At 47.9% G+C, this 14,152-nt stretch overlaps 3 protein-coding genes across 6 annotated transcripts in view; 1 reads left to right on the forward strand and 2 right to left on the reverse strand.

Annotated features, from left to right (window-relative positions):
* LOC120947918 (CYFIP-related Rac1 interactor B) overlaps window positions 1-10,278 on the forward strand; it is a 36,973-nt gene extending 26,695 nt beyond the window's left edge. For all 4 annotated transcript variants that reach the window (XM_040363746.2, XM_040363747.2, XM_049606919.1 and 1 more), the window contains exons 3-5: window positions 4,885-5,148; window positions 5,233-5,495; window positions 6,375-10,278. In XM_040363746.2, the coding sequence (XP_040219680.1) occupies window positions 4,885-5,148; window positions 5,233-5,495; window positions 6,375-6,639 (792 nt within the window). In that variant the 3' untranslated portion in view covers window positions 6,640-10,278. The remainder of the gene's footprint in view (window positions 1-4,884; window positions 5,149-5,232; window positions 5,496-6,374) is intronic.
* A 57-nt stretch (window positions 10,279-10,335) lies between these two features.
* On the reverse strand, window positions 10,336-12,665 carry LOC120947917 (U3 small nucleolar RNA-associated protein 4 homolog). Its single transcript, XM_040363744.2, has 2 exons — window positions 12,443-12,665; window positions 10,336-12,358 (listed from the first exon to the last, which is right to left on the reverse strand). Exons 1-2 carry the CDS (start codon window positions 12,562-12,564, stop codon window positions 10,402-10,404), a joined length of 2,079 nt encoding a protein of 692 aa, XP_040219678.2. The 5' UTR covers window positions 12,565-12,665; the 3' UTR covers window positions 10,336-10,401.
* A 93-nt stretch (window positions 12,666-12,758) lies between these two features.
* LOC120947919 (uncharacterized) lies at window positions 12,759-13,582 on the reverse strand. Its single transcript, XM_049606922.1, has 2 exons — window positions 13,185-13,582; window positions 12,759-13,111 (listed from the first exon to the last, which is right to left on the reverse strand). The coding sequence occupies exons 1-2, from the start codon at window positions 13,300-13,302 to the stop codon at window positions 12,900-12,902; spliced, it is 330 nt and encodes a 109-aa protein (XP_049462879.1). The 5' UTR covers window positions 13,303-13,582; the 3' UTR covers window positions 12,759-12,899.
* Window positions 13,583-14,152: the final 570 nt, after the last annotated feature.

The following is a 14,152-nucleotide window of genomic DNA, read 5'->3' on the forward strand; positions in this document are numbered from 1 at the left end:
TGCAAAAACCCAAGCATAAGTGATGGGCAGATTGAGGCTTTTTCCGGTGCAATTCTTCTGCTTCTGTTATTCTTATCTTGCTCACACACAAAAAAAGAACAGAATGATATAGTGCAGAAAACTAAACACAGCTTACCGTTGCAGAACAGACGAAGCGATAAAGAGTGGGTTTAAAGCTTCCACAACCCAACCTTCCGTACTATCCCGGCGAACTGCAAAACATCACTTGAGGCGTACAGCTTTATTCAATTTCAAGTCGACTTGACGGTGGAACGAGAGCATGTTGTGTTAACAGCTGCCTGAGGATTCATTTACTAGACCACATTTTGGCATCATCTATGTCTATTTAAAAAAAAGCCCCTCCCCTTGTCCAAGAGATAAGTTCAGAGATGACAACGTTAGCGCGCTATCGTCTCGTGCCCTATTTTAAACGTTCCGAAAGAAAGAAAAATGCGCGAGTGTGGTGTACTTCAAACCGGATGCGTGCCATCTCCTGAGAGATGTTAGGAGCTCTGACTAGTGATGGGTAAAGTTTGGCAAACATCCGGAGTCGACTCCGATCCGAATCTGACTATTTCGGAACCAAATCTGGAAGGTAGGCCCGCACAGCATTATCCGGAGTTGGAGTTGACTGGAGTCGGAGTTGTCCAGAGTCGTAGTCGTAGTCATCGCTGTCGTAGTCATCCGGAGTCGTAGTCTTTCGAAGTCGTCCGGTGTCGTAGTCATCCGGAATCATAGATGTCCGGGTCGGAGTCTTTCGGAGTCGTCCGGAATTCTGCGAAGTCGTCCAGAGTCGTCCAGAGACCAACTTCGTAACAAAGGTATACGAAGAGGACGCACAAAAAAACACTGAAAAAACACAACAAAATAAATACCTGATTACCAGACGGCTCCAGTTAACTTCAACCGACTCTAATTCCGGTTGACTAAGGACGACTTCGAACAACTGTGGATGACTCCAAAAGACTCCAAAAGACTCCAAAAGACTCCAAAAAACTCCAAAAACTCCAAAAAATTCCAAAAGACTCCAAAATACTCCAAAACTCTCCAAAAGTCTCCGGACGACTCCAAAAGACTCCGTCCCATACGACTACGACTCCCGACGACTCCGACTCCGGGCGGAACTAGTGGTTCCCATTTCGCCGGTATCGGAATCAGACTGACAATAGGCAGAGTTGGATCGGAGTCGTGGATACGCTCTAGAGAGCACATCACTAGAGCGGACGCTTTATCACCTGGAAAATGTGGAATGATGTGTAAGCTTGGTTTGTGAAGAGGGCCCACGTTTTCTCTCGGTTACACACACACACTACCAGCGCAGCAATGTACCAGCTGATACTGGTGCGTTTTTCACACCTTACACTCGAAAGACGATTAAAAGGATACGAATATTCTCTCGTCCTTTTATTGTTCTGCTTCGCGAGACACCGAGCGTAATAAAGTGCAATAACCTCTCGAGAATGCATTCCACACCACCGGTCCCGCTGGCGCAACAGAAACGCAGGCAGAAATTCGTAATGAATGAGCTCGTGAACGTGTACACGTGCACAGGATCTGGGTGCTTTTTTTGCGTGTGTAAAGGTTGTTGCACAATTACAACCAATGCGGGTGCTAGTTTGGACTGTCACTGTCGCAGTATTGCAGTGCGCGTGCATTGTCCAGCTTGCACAAAAGCCTTTTGAACCGTTGGCGAAGAGGAGGCCGTTCGTTCTTTTGAAGAGAAGTTGCCGTTGTAAGCTAGTCCCTGTTCTGAAGCAAACGAGACGATACTTTAAACCTTCATTTCACACTCACTTCCAACCACACTCCATGAAGTGAGAGACAGAGTGTGTATGAGGGCACGATCATTATTTCATTAATTTGGCGTGAATTAATGTGAAATTGCCATTAGCGCCTGGGGAGAAGAAAAACTCGGTAGCGACGACACTTGGAGTTCTCCGCGACGTTTTGGAGTTCTCTTCCCCGGTGGTGGTGGTAAATAGAATTAAGAAGAAAACAGCCGCCCATCATCATCATCGTCGAGCAGGTGAGCCGGGTAGAGTTGTGGCCTATTAACTGCTTGATTGCATCTCATCTCGGGTTGGTGGCACGAAGAAGGGAAAATGAAGTCAAAAAAAGTCTTCAAGATGTCAAACAACTTTAACATACGAATGGGGGGAGGGGGACCCGTTCTCTGGCTTGTGCAAAGGTGCGAATGAAACGTTGGACTTATTTGCTGTTTGGCCCCCTTCGTTGTAAGGACAACGCCACCACTTCTCTTGCTGTGTGCACGTTGAAGCATTTCTTTCCCGGTCACGTCACGCGAAGAAAGAGAAAAAACGAACCCTGTCGTCCGTAAATGGGTTTAGCCTCGAGCGAAAGCATTTTGAGCATTTTCTGTCTTATCGTGGAGGGTTTAAGAGGAAGAACTCTTGCTCCTTTTTCCGTTTTGGATGGAGTGCCGATGGAGTGTCGATTTGGTGAACAATTTTAAAGCTCGATCGTGTTAGAGATGGATTTTAATTTCACTTTGTTAATGTTCTCATACTCAAATTGAGCCAAAACTGTTGGATTCCAATGAGAAGAAAGTAGCTGAACAATTAAATCCTATGTATGGGATAAGCCGGTCTCGTAATACAGTCGTCAACTCGTACGACTTAACAACATGCCCGTCATGGGTTCAATCCCCAAATAGACCGCGCCGCTATACGTAGGACTGACTATCCTGCTATGGGGGGGGAATCAATTAGTCACTGAAAGCCAAGCCCACAAGTGGGTACAGGCAGGCCTTGAGCGACATCGGTTGTTGAGCCAAAGAAAAAAAAATGGGATAAGCCTGAATAATATTTTACCTTTTTATCGTAAGAATGGCTCTAAAATGGAGCGCAAAAAGCAAACCAAAGTCGATCGATTTTACGATCCCGAGCGTGTGTGTTTATCTTCTGCTTGTATGAACGAATCGATTGAGCAAACATTCTGATGATCGCCATCCGCGTGCGCCAGCGTGTAATACGGTGTAGTTTTGCGTATACATTCGCTAATAAAAGAGAGAAGTCGAAGACAAACACCAATAATGATTCATCCGGTATCCACCTCTTCCCTTTTGCCGCGTAAGTTCCAAAATCATGTTGTTTAGACACGGCGAATGAGTCGCCCCCCGAATGATGGTAGCGGGCCGCGGACAGGGCTGGCGATAATTTATGCGCCAACATTATGACGGCAGCGGAAAAACAAACCATTGTGAATGAAGTGGTGTGGCGGCCTGCACAGCAGTACCAGTACCAGCAGAAGCTTATTGCCCATTTACCCCATTGCTGTACGTGTAGCTTGATTTGTCTATTAACCCTTCGGTGACTCGACTATCTTAGAATGACTAAAATGATATCTAATGCCATGTGTTTTTGTACCAAACGCTTGCTTATACTTATCAAACCAACGGGATACAGCCATTTTCGAGGGTTAAAACGAATAATAAACGCACGAGATACGACACCCCCAGCAGACACATTTGCGTGCTGTGCGCACAATAAAGCGCACTTCTACAAACCCCACCACTCCACTGTGTTATCTGTCCCCGAAAAAGGCATTGGCTTGCCAATCTCCTCCCCCATCTCCCATCATCAACGCATCAACCTCCTGGGGCGCACCACCGGATGTGTGTGTGTGTGTGTGTGAAGGGAAATAGGAAACGTCCGCGAGACGTCCGCACGCGTCATCTTTTCTCCCTACCGTCGCATTGGCTACCGCCCTGTCGGATGGGATGGGGAGGAAATGGGGGGGGGGGGGTTGATGGACATGACAAGGGTGGTGATATGGTGTTGATCCAAGTTCGCAACTCTCCAGGGCCCGACCGCGAACTGTATTGCTAGGGCTTTTTGGTGTAAACTGAATCAACTCGAACGTGGAGCAGGAGTAGGAGTAGGAGTAGGAGGAGGAGGTGAAATGATAAGAGACACAAACGGCTCGAAAGGCGTATGGTAGAGCGCGCGCATTGTAAGCGATTAAAGTCAAGGTTAGTGGACTGGTTGGAGTCTTATGGCGCCCTCCAAGGAGGGTTTTTTCTGTACTGAATTGACGAGAAGAATGTTTTTCGAACATTGTTTCATAAGCCGCGCTTAGACAAATCCCACACAAATCCCACACATCATGTCTTCGAAATCCAAATACGAAAATAAATGAGGGGACGTTACTTTTTCGGATTTTGTTGTGGATGTAAATGAGACTGAGAGCTTCACAGCATAGCATACATCGCGAAGGCACAGCGCCACACACTGAAGGCGATCGATCGATGGCGCTTTGCATCATCATTACTCGGGCTAACGCGACAGCATTACCTTTTTTGGCAAAAGTGATCGGTACGGAACGGATGATTTGCCCCTTAGTCCGCTCACAGCTTCGTTTCTTGTCGATATGGATGGACACTGTAGTGACCAACCTACTGGAGAGAAAACGATACATTAAACCACATGCGAGTGGGCAGTTTGCGGTTTTTGGAGGCGATCTTCAGCCAAGGGTTTTTTTGTGGATTTAATTTCAATTTTTCCAACGCTTTTAAACGGACAAGCGTTCCTCCCAAAGGCTGCACGCGATCGTTTGTCACTGGTCGGGCGGAAAGCCACGGATAGCAATTATGTTCCAACAAAAAACCTCGAAGCAAGTGGGCCGCCACTGACGTTTTGATTTCGTTCATACCATTCGTATTATCATGCCGTTCTTTGCGGTGGCGCCAATCCTTCTAGGGAAAGTTGTTCTCAATTCTCGAGCACGCGATTTGCGCGAAATCACATACACACGAAACGCTTCTTGTGTTCAGTGGCGTGATTTTGAGTGTTCTGAATCGTCTTTAAAAGTCTATAGAATTGGCTATTTATTTCCGTTTTTTTTTTTCGTTTTCTTTATTTACAGGGCGCCGGTAAGGAAATCCGGGAAGCGATTGCGGACCCCTCGCCCGAATGCCAGGAGAAGGCGTGGAACATTGTGATACCGCTGGTGGAGAAGCTGAAGCGCTGCTACGAACACTCCCTCGAGCTGGAACGGATCGTGCCGAAGCTGCTGGGACAGCTGGTGGGCGGCCGGCTCAACCCAACGCAGCACCTGGAAACGCAGCAGGCACTGGTGAAGCAGCTGGCCGAGATACTGGAGTTTGTGCTCAAATTTGACGAATACAAGGTAATGATGAATGCTGCTGCTAGAAAGTACAGCAGAAGGACGTGCTAGAATGCACTAACGCTTCTCCCATTCTTCGTTTGCTAGATGAAAACGCCTGCGATACAGAACGATTTCAGCTACTACAGACGCATCGCCAGCCGGCAGCGGCTCGACCAGACGAACGAGATGATCATCAGTACCGAGCTGGCGAACCGGATGTCACTGTTTTATGCGCACGCAACCCCAATGCTGAAGGTGCTCAGCGAAGCGACGTCCAAGTTCGTGCAGGACAATTCCGACAACGTCGACAACACGACCGAAACGCTCGGCACGATGGCGAAAGTTTGCCTCCGGATGCTCGAGAATCCGTAAGCAGTGTTCCCCTTTTTTCTTTGGTTCTTATTAGTGGTGGGAGCTCGGAATCGGAACTTTCGTTTTTTCCGTTTTTCCGTTTTTGGAATCAATTCCGGAACCGATTCCGATTCCGAAACTTACTCCAATTCCGGTACCGGAAACGATTTCGGAGTTGATTCTATTCTGGAACCGATTCCGGAATCGGAGTCGGCTTCGAAATCTACTGAGAATGGATCGTTTACAAGTAAATTTGGGTTCTTTGCGGCTATCGATACAATAGTAGGTGCATAAGACCCAAACGCCTATTCTCATGTAGATACCGATACGAACTTGATTCCGGAGGCGATTCTGATTGCGGAACCGACTCCGATTCCGTAGCCGATTCTGAAGCCGATTTCGATTCCGGAGTTGATTCCGAATCTTTTCCGATTCCGGAGTCGATTTCGAATCCAGATTCGATTCTGGACTGGTCGAAGATCCGAAACCGATTCCGGAGCCGATTCAAGAGCCGATTCCGGAAAATGACTCCGGAACTACTATCCGGAATTGGTTCCAGAAAAATTTGGACCAAGTCGGAATCGATTCCGACCAAAACTTCCGTTTTTGGAATCAATTCCGGAACCGATTCCGACTCCGGAGCCGATTCCAGTTCCGAATTCATTAACGATTCCGGAGCCAATTCCGGAATCGATTCCGGGACCGGTTCCTGAGTCTGTTCTGAGTTCCGGAAAAGATTTCGGAAACTGACTCCGGTCCTACTCCGAATAATCAATTCCACAAAAAAACGGAACTAGTGGGTAACGATTTCGGCCAAAACTTCATTGTTCCCATCACCAGTTCCCATCTTCAATGGAGCTTACAATTAATCTCCTTCCTTGTCTGGTTCCTTACAGCAAACTGTTGGCACAGATCGAGCGGGAAGAAACGCACCTGCTGCTGCTGCGAGTAATGGTCGGCCTGGTGATACTGTACGATCACGTCCACCCGGTCGGTGCGTTCGCGCGGGGCGCCCACGTCGACGTGAAGGGCTGCGTCCGGTTGCTGCAGGCACAGCCGGCCGTCAAGGCGGAACCGCTGCTGAACGCGCTCCGCTACACCACGAAACACCTGAACGAGGACAACACGCCGAAAAACATTCGAAATCTGCTCGCAGCCTAAACAAAAACAAAAAAAAATGAAAGAAGCACGCGCCCCGCGCATCAAACGCACCCGAGACTGCATCAGTGATACCAAAAGCGCAAAGAAGGAGAGGAGGGAGAAAAGCGTGCGGTTGGCCGATTGCACGATTCCTCCTCCCCCTGTTACTAATACTATCGCTAAAGCTACTACTACTACTACTACTACTACTATTATCATAACTATACGGATCTTTGTTTGGCACTTCAAACGATCCAACGGAGAACCGTAATGAAAGGCAGGCTCGTGAAAACAGGAAAAAACACGCGTGTGTAGTCGCAAGTGCTTTTCAAGTGGGGGTAGTGAGGAAGCATATTTGTTTTCGGCCACTTCCAGTGTTTTAGGGAAGGACACGGTATCCGCTTCTACTTATACAGCATACTTTTTTCTGCAAACACATAAAACACACTCACAGACAACAGCATATTAGCCTAGAACAAACTACTTTCATTTTTTGTTTGAGATTATTTTGAGGATTATCTGTCTCTCTTTCTTTTTGTCCTTTCCAAACTCATTCTAAAACTAGTGAAATTTTAATTATGAAACCGAAATCCTACTTTGCAACCCTTCTACTCAAGAATTTGTTTTGTGTTTTTAGAGTGTGTTTGAAGCGAATCTTACGCTTTTTACTGCTACTGGCGCTGTTTTGTTAGATATCGTGTAAGTTTTGTTTGTTTGTTTTTTGTTTAGCACCACTGCATCACACTACGAAGTATAAGATGACGCGCGAATGCTTACTTTTCTATGCGTTATTAGTGTTGTAGGCTAATTCCACGCGCACGCATTGCGGGGGGTTCTCGATGCGTGTGTTCTGTAGGGACAGGGCAAGGAGGGAGAAGAAGCGAGCGCGCACAATGAGATAAACAAAGATTACGTGTGTTTTTTTAGTTTAATTTAAATCGAACAAAACCGTATGAAACTATCTATCCTAGGCATTTAAGTGTATCTTGATAAAACTTATAATTAAAACGAAAGTGTGCGATGGTGGTGGGGGGTAGCACACCCCCATTTACTACCGCGCACACCCTTTATAAATTGTATATGTATGAAGAATTGTGAGCGGGCTTGTGGGAGACGGGAAGAATGGTAGTGTTTGAAACGGGCGGTGCAAGGTGCAAACAGTGACAGTTGATGATAGCAAACAAAAGAAGTAAATAAGCGTGTAACGTGTGATAAGAAAACAAAAAAACAACCGGAAGTGAGAAAACGACTAGTTGCGGGCGGAAAAGCGCTCACATCAAACTTTAGTAGGCAAGGCACAGTTCTTCTACCGGGACATTAGCTACTTCAAACGAGGACGAAGGAAGACGAGCGACAAAAGCAGTTGAAAAGAGAGAAAAAGAGAGAGAGAGAAGGATAGTAGGATGCTAGAACATTGTTTAGTTAAGGATAGTAGAGCCCATGGATAGAGAAGAGATTGTTTCAGTTATTTTCCCATTGAAAAGCACCACGTACACAAGACATATACACACACACACACGACCACCACCGTTAAAACGCATTCGAACGCAAAAGTTGTTAGAGAGCACAAAACCTTATCATGCGTGCAGTGGCGGATGCACCCACGGTACAGCGCAAATCTGGCAGTGCGCATCGAGCGCGCACGAAACACCGGTTGTGGTTAAACATTAGTTAATGTTTTAACTCTATCATTAGTATCGTTTGTCGTATGGCCGGAAAAAAACTAAATGTCGGGTTTGTTTGTTTCATCGTTATCATTCACAGCAGAAACGAACGAACGAACAAAACGCAATGAACGAAATCACAATATATCGAAAACAAAAATGTACACTTTACCAATACACTGCTGGCTACCACGAATTCAGATGTGTTCTATACTATTTTACAAAGCGAGAACAGCAGCATATAGCTGCCCCGTGTGGCAATTGAATCATGCAAACAGAACAAACAACTGAAAATACTGAAATATCCAAGCAGAAAAACAAAACAATGGAAAGTGAAGAAAATTTGTTGTTATCGCGTAAGTCTTTTGAGAATCTATAGAACATAACACAAACACACACACACACACACACACACACACACACACAACAACAACAGCAATACACATTAGATACTTTAAAAATTGTAATAGTGATCATAAACCTTCACCAAATGTATTATCGGAATATAGTGTAACAGCGAACATTATTTAAACAAGCAAAACAAAAAAGGAACAAATAGCATTCGAAAAGAGGCACAAAATGAGGAGCATATTAAACATTAACACGCAAATTCGCTCTAGACAAAGGGAAATCCATAAATTACAGCAACGCCACGCGCACGTTGAATGTGTTTCCTTCTCTTTTTTAAGGATCGATTTCATTTCCTAGCTAATATTGTCTTTGATTTTTCCGTTTGTACACGTTTTAACGGCGAAACGCATTCGCTCACCCCCGGGTGGCAATTGATCAGCCAGAACGAAACCACGAGTACGAGTAATTTAGCAAAAAAAAAAAAGAAAAATATTTGAATCGACCGGTAGCAGATTCGATCGCAAAATTGTATTATCACTAATCCCTAGAAGAGATTAACTCGTGCGTTAACGTTAGTTTAGTTCAGATTGGTAACCTATTGCGAATTATAGACAACAACAAAAAGACTATTCGGATGATTGTGTAATTTGTTAACGGGGGTAACGGAGCGGTGTGAGAAGAACCTCCTCCCCCCCGGGCTATGAAAAATTGCCTTTTTGTAGAGAAAATTTTTCCTGTACGACAAACACGTTTAGCAAATTCTCGAGTACTAACAATGACTTAAAAAACAATCAACACAATTGCTGCTGTCGTGCGCGTGCTTTTATCATCCTCCCCGTCGATATTGGCATTGTGTTAGTTATTCGACAGTAAAATCCTCGTTACTGGCTAACCCAATTAAAGGAAAATGGTTTGATGCGTTTTCTCTATTGTTATCGTTACTACTGTATCGCAAGGACTACCCTGTACGCCACCCGGACAGACACTCTCTCACCACAGTGGTGGTGTGTAGCACTGTGTATGGAGGGAGGAAAATAAGTGCAAAACTTGACTTGAGGGCCGCCGAGCACCACGATGTAAGCAAGACATCTTTCCACATTTAGTACGAAAGAAGCGTAGATAAACGATTGTGAAGAGAGAGGCAGGAACAGAATGTAATTCAAACAATGCTATTGTAATCGAAAATGGAGGAAGGCTTGGAAAGAAAAAGTAAGTGTAACCAGTAAAACCAAGACACGAAGACGGAAGCTTATTCAGCTAATGCGCAAATTGCATCAGTGCTGCATGAACCCAACCACACCCAACTGTGCATCGAAATAGTTACTAAATACACAGAAAAGAAGACACACGAAAGCAAACACAAATCATATAAGCAAAAAAGCCTCCCCCCACTATACACAATAGAATAAGAGAGAAATGAACAATAACTAACTCCCCCAGGCATACACACACAGTACGTACAGAAGGACCTTTGGTGATGAGGATCACGGGGAAGCTTACCACTATAGAGAGAGAGATGTGTGAGTGAAAATGTGTATGTTGAGCGAGAGCGTGTATGCGTGTGTGTGTTTGTGTGAGCATGTGCTGGAACTGTGACACCCCGAACGAGGAGAAGAAAATAAAACCAAAAATTCCAAACAATCTATCCCTACACAGCCCGAGCTTGTTGTCACGAAATCCGAGAGAAAAAAAAAACGATCGATTTAATGTAGAAGAGGTTTTATTGTAATGCTTGTTTTCCCCCCCAGTTCCGTACACGCGTACATATTTACGTCTTGCCGTACCGCTTGATGCGGAACGCAGCCGGCAAATGTTCGACCATCGAGAGCGCATTGGCCTGGATCGCTACCAGCTCGCTCTCGCCCAGCCACTCGATCGATACCAGCCGCGGTGCGTCGCGTACCATGCGCAGCTTGCACTTCGTTAGACTACCCTCGCCGTCCTGCTGCTCGCTGCCGTTCGCGACCGGGCGCCATTTCTTGGCCCGACTGGTTTCCTCCTGCTGCAGCACCTCCTCCTCAATGTCCGGCCCGAAGCGAAGTGTCACTATCTTCGAACCGTTCTGCAGCACCATGGCCGATTCGTGGCGTGGATCGAACGCAATCCCACTGATCGGATGGTTCGGGTCTGTGCCGGCCGGCAACCGCAGGTACGTCGAAAACACGAACGCAAACTGGTCGAAATCGTACACAAACAGCTTGTGGTCGGAGAAGGCCACCGCTACCCGCGTCCTGCCCGGCTGGAGGGCCAGTGCCGTCGGTGGTAGCTTGTAGCGGGGCAGCGAAATCGAACGCTTCCACTTGGCAGCCGTCCGCTCGAACACGACGATCGAGCTGGCCAGATCGGCACACACCAGGTACCGGCTGCACTGGGACACGGCTGACAGGGTGACCATCTCGGACAGCCACCGGCCGGCATCGATCGATTGCTTGTGGTCCCACTCTTCACTGTCGTCGGCGGCGGCACAGCTGAAGAAGTTGATCGTACCGCCGCCGGTACGATCGTACAGGAACAGGCCCTTGGAGTCGGCCGTAAACTGCGCCCGATAGCAGACGGCGAAATGTTCGGGCGTGTTGCGTACCCGCACCAGGCGCGAATTGACCGGTTCCTTGCGGTTGTAGTCGTACCGCAGCAACCGGACAATGTGCTCGGTCGAGTACACTATCCAGCGACCGTTCGGTGCAATTGCCGCGGCCAGTATTTGGTCGTCGTTTTTGCTGCGTATCTGCAGCACCTTGTTGCCGCCGAGGGCCGGCGCCGGTGCGTTGGCCGGCCCGAGCGTCCACACCTCCAGATAGTTGACGTACTTCAGCAGCACCAACCGGCTGTCGGCCGCCACCATGGAGGCCGGCCCCGGCAGCAGCGGAAAGTGCGTATCGAGCGTGAACGGTGGCGAGGACGTGACGAGCAGCGACCCATCGATGCCGCCGGAGAACAGGTACCGCCCGTAGGTGGCCAACGTTTTGATGTCGTGCGTGTGGCCGCGCCGGTTGTGCGATCGGACGAACAGTTTATCCGTCCGCACGCTGCCACCGCTGTCCGCCCGGTCGAACACGCGTATGATTGGTTCCACGCCGCCCACGAACACGATGTTCTTCTCCTCGTTCAGCGCCAGGCAGAGCAGATCGGCGGTCGAGACCAGGTGCTGCTCCAGCACCGTGCCCATCTGCCCGTCGTACACGACCAGCTTGCCGCGCGAATCGGCCGACAGGATGGTGAAGTCCTTCAGCACCAGCACCGCCCATACCGTCGTTTCCTGCTTGTTGTGGGCGCGGCCGGTCGTCATCTTGTGCACGGCGTGACCATTGCGCACGTCCCACACGCGCACGGCATCGGTCGACCCGGTCACGAGGAAGTTGCCCGTCCAGTCAAAGTTGCAGCACACGATGCGGCCCTCCTGCTTGTCCAGGATTCGCTCGTACGCCAGCTCCTCGTTGTCCAGCCGGTACACGTTGATGTAGCCGCCCTCGGTGCCGACCGCCAGCAGCCGCTCGTCCTTGCTGACGTCGACGCACCAGGCCGCATTGCCCGTCACCAGGATCGACTGCTTCACGCACGGTATCTTGCTCAGATCCCACTCGATCAGCGTGCCGGCGAGGCTGACGCTGAACAGACGCTGGCCGGCCCAGGCCAGCCCCTCGATCGAGACACCCTCGCCGCCGGGGATCGTTTTCTCCAGAAAGGGCGCGTACGCCATGTTCCACACCTCGATCGTGCCATCGTCCCTGTTCGAGCGAAAATGCACCCGTGTTTCGATAAGTTTAGGCCGCGTTGGACGGGGAGGGGGATGGTTACCATGCGGTGCTTACCTGGCCAGTGCTAGCTTCCGAGACGACTGTCCGAACGATGAGCAAACGATGGCACGGGGCAGTAAGTTATAAAACCTCACATCGTGCAGCTGGCACGCCCCGTCCGCTTTATCTGTGACCATTTTTTTACGTGTTTTAGTGCAAATTCCTACATGCAGCCAGGGAGGAAACCACACACCGCACGCACGTGTTTTGTTGTTTATTATTCGGAGGGTTTGTTGTGACAGCGCGCCTCTTACGGTGACAGTTCGGGTTGATTGTGTTTTGACAGCTACCCGTTGACAGCTTCGGAGGTGGAAATTCAAAATCGTCGTTCAAGCGAACCCCCATTTTGGAAACCTGCTTTCGTATGTCGATTTACAAACGATTTAAAAACGCTCTTGGTGTTTTAAGTTGATGTTTTTAAATGCAAAGGAACTGATAAGATGGAAAATGGCTAAGATAAAAACATTGCAGTTTATGGAATGCCCTCCAGTTTGTCGAGCCCCACATTATCGTTGGCGCTGTGATCGTCCCACGTATGATGGTCGTCCTTCGGGGTGATGGTAGTAGACGCATTGTTGGTCGCGTTCTTGTTTGATTGGGGTGGCTGCACTTGTACCATTCGCATTCCTCCTACATCGCCCGGTTCGTACGCACGTCGGCGAGATTTGTTCTTCCTCGTAACAGCTGCAATCATACCCGATGGAAGGATGATAAGTGTTGTGAATCGAAAGTATCCCATTAGTCACAAAAAAGATACCTTTGGTTTCTATTTCATGCAATGTTCTGGAAGTAAGCATCTTCATCTCCCGCTCAGTGTGAGACCCAACAATGCTCCAGCGCGGTGCCGGTATGTCGATATTTCTGGAACGTTTCATGAAACAGTATACAAATCACTTGTATGGTAAGAAATGGCAAAACAGTATTGCTTCTTTCAGTCAGCATACCTTGAAACAGGTCGTTTCTTTCCATCAACCGTCGATGTTCCTACAACGAGCACTTGAACGGTCGCCTTTTCCGGTGTCTCGTGCTCTTCACTTTCCTTTGATGGCTTTCGCGAACACGGACAAAATATACGGCGAAGTAGCTTTCGCAACATTTCGAATCCTTTGCATTCTACGCTTATTTTCCGTGCCAAACGATTGCTTTGATCTGTGAGCCTGGCAACGGTCTGATTTCTAATGCCTAGATCGTTACTAGGAATGTCAACAAGCTCTGTGCAACTGTGCTACGATAAACTTAAAACCTGCTCTCAACAATGCTGTGAATGCTCTACTCGTCTAGACGCCAGACAGGAAACAAATTCTTCCGGCAAAATTTCAACGAAATCAACCAAATTATGACAAACAAGCAACGTTCTAGCACTTTGACCCAGGGGACATTTGTTGATGTGTTGTTCTCTCTGTTTGGCATAAGGTAGTGATTGGCAAACTTTGCCGATCGCTGGCATAGGGGAATATGTACATGGATCGGGCTCTTCTGGCACCTGTATAACAAACGAGATGGTTCGTGCAAGATCGAATAGAATCACTTGGAAGTTAGACAGAAGCATGTCTTTAAGTTATGTATGGAAAACATAGTAAATTCAAAATATAAACAAAAATGTCCGCCTAGTCTAGTTAGTCCGCCTAGTCTCGTTAGTCCACCTAGTAGACTACCACCTGAACTCTGCCCTGTAGCATGTTAACGAGCGTTTCGGCAGCGCCCACAAATTCCATGTCATTTCTA

The sequence above is a fragment of the Anopheles coluzzii genome, chromosome 2 (genome assembly GCF_943734685.1).
Source record: "Anopheles coluzzii chromosome 2, AcolN3, whole genome shotgun sequence".
Classification (NCBI taxonomy): domain Eukaryota; kingdom Metazoa; phylum Arthropoda; class Insecta; order Diptera; family Culicidae; genus Anopheles; species Anopheles coluzzii.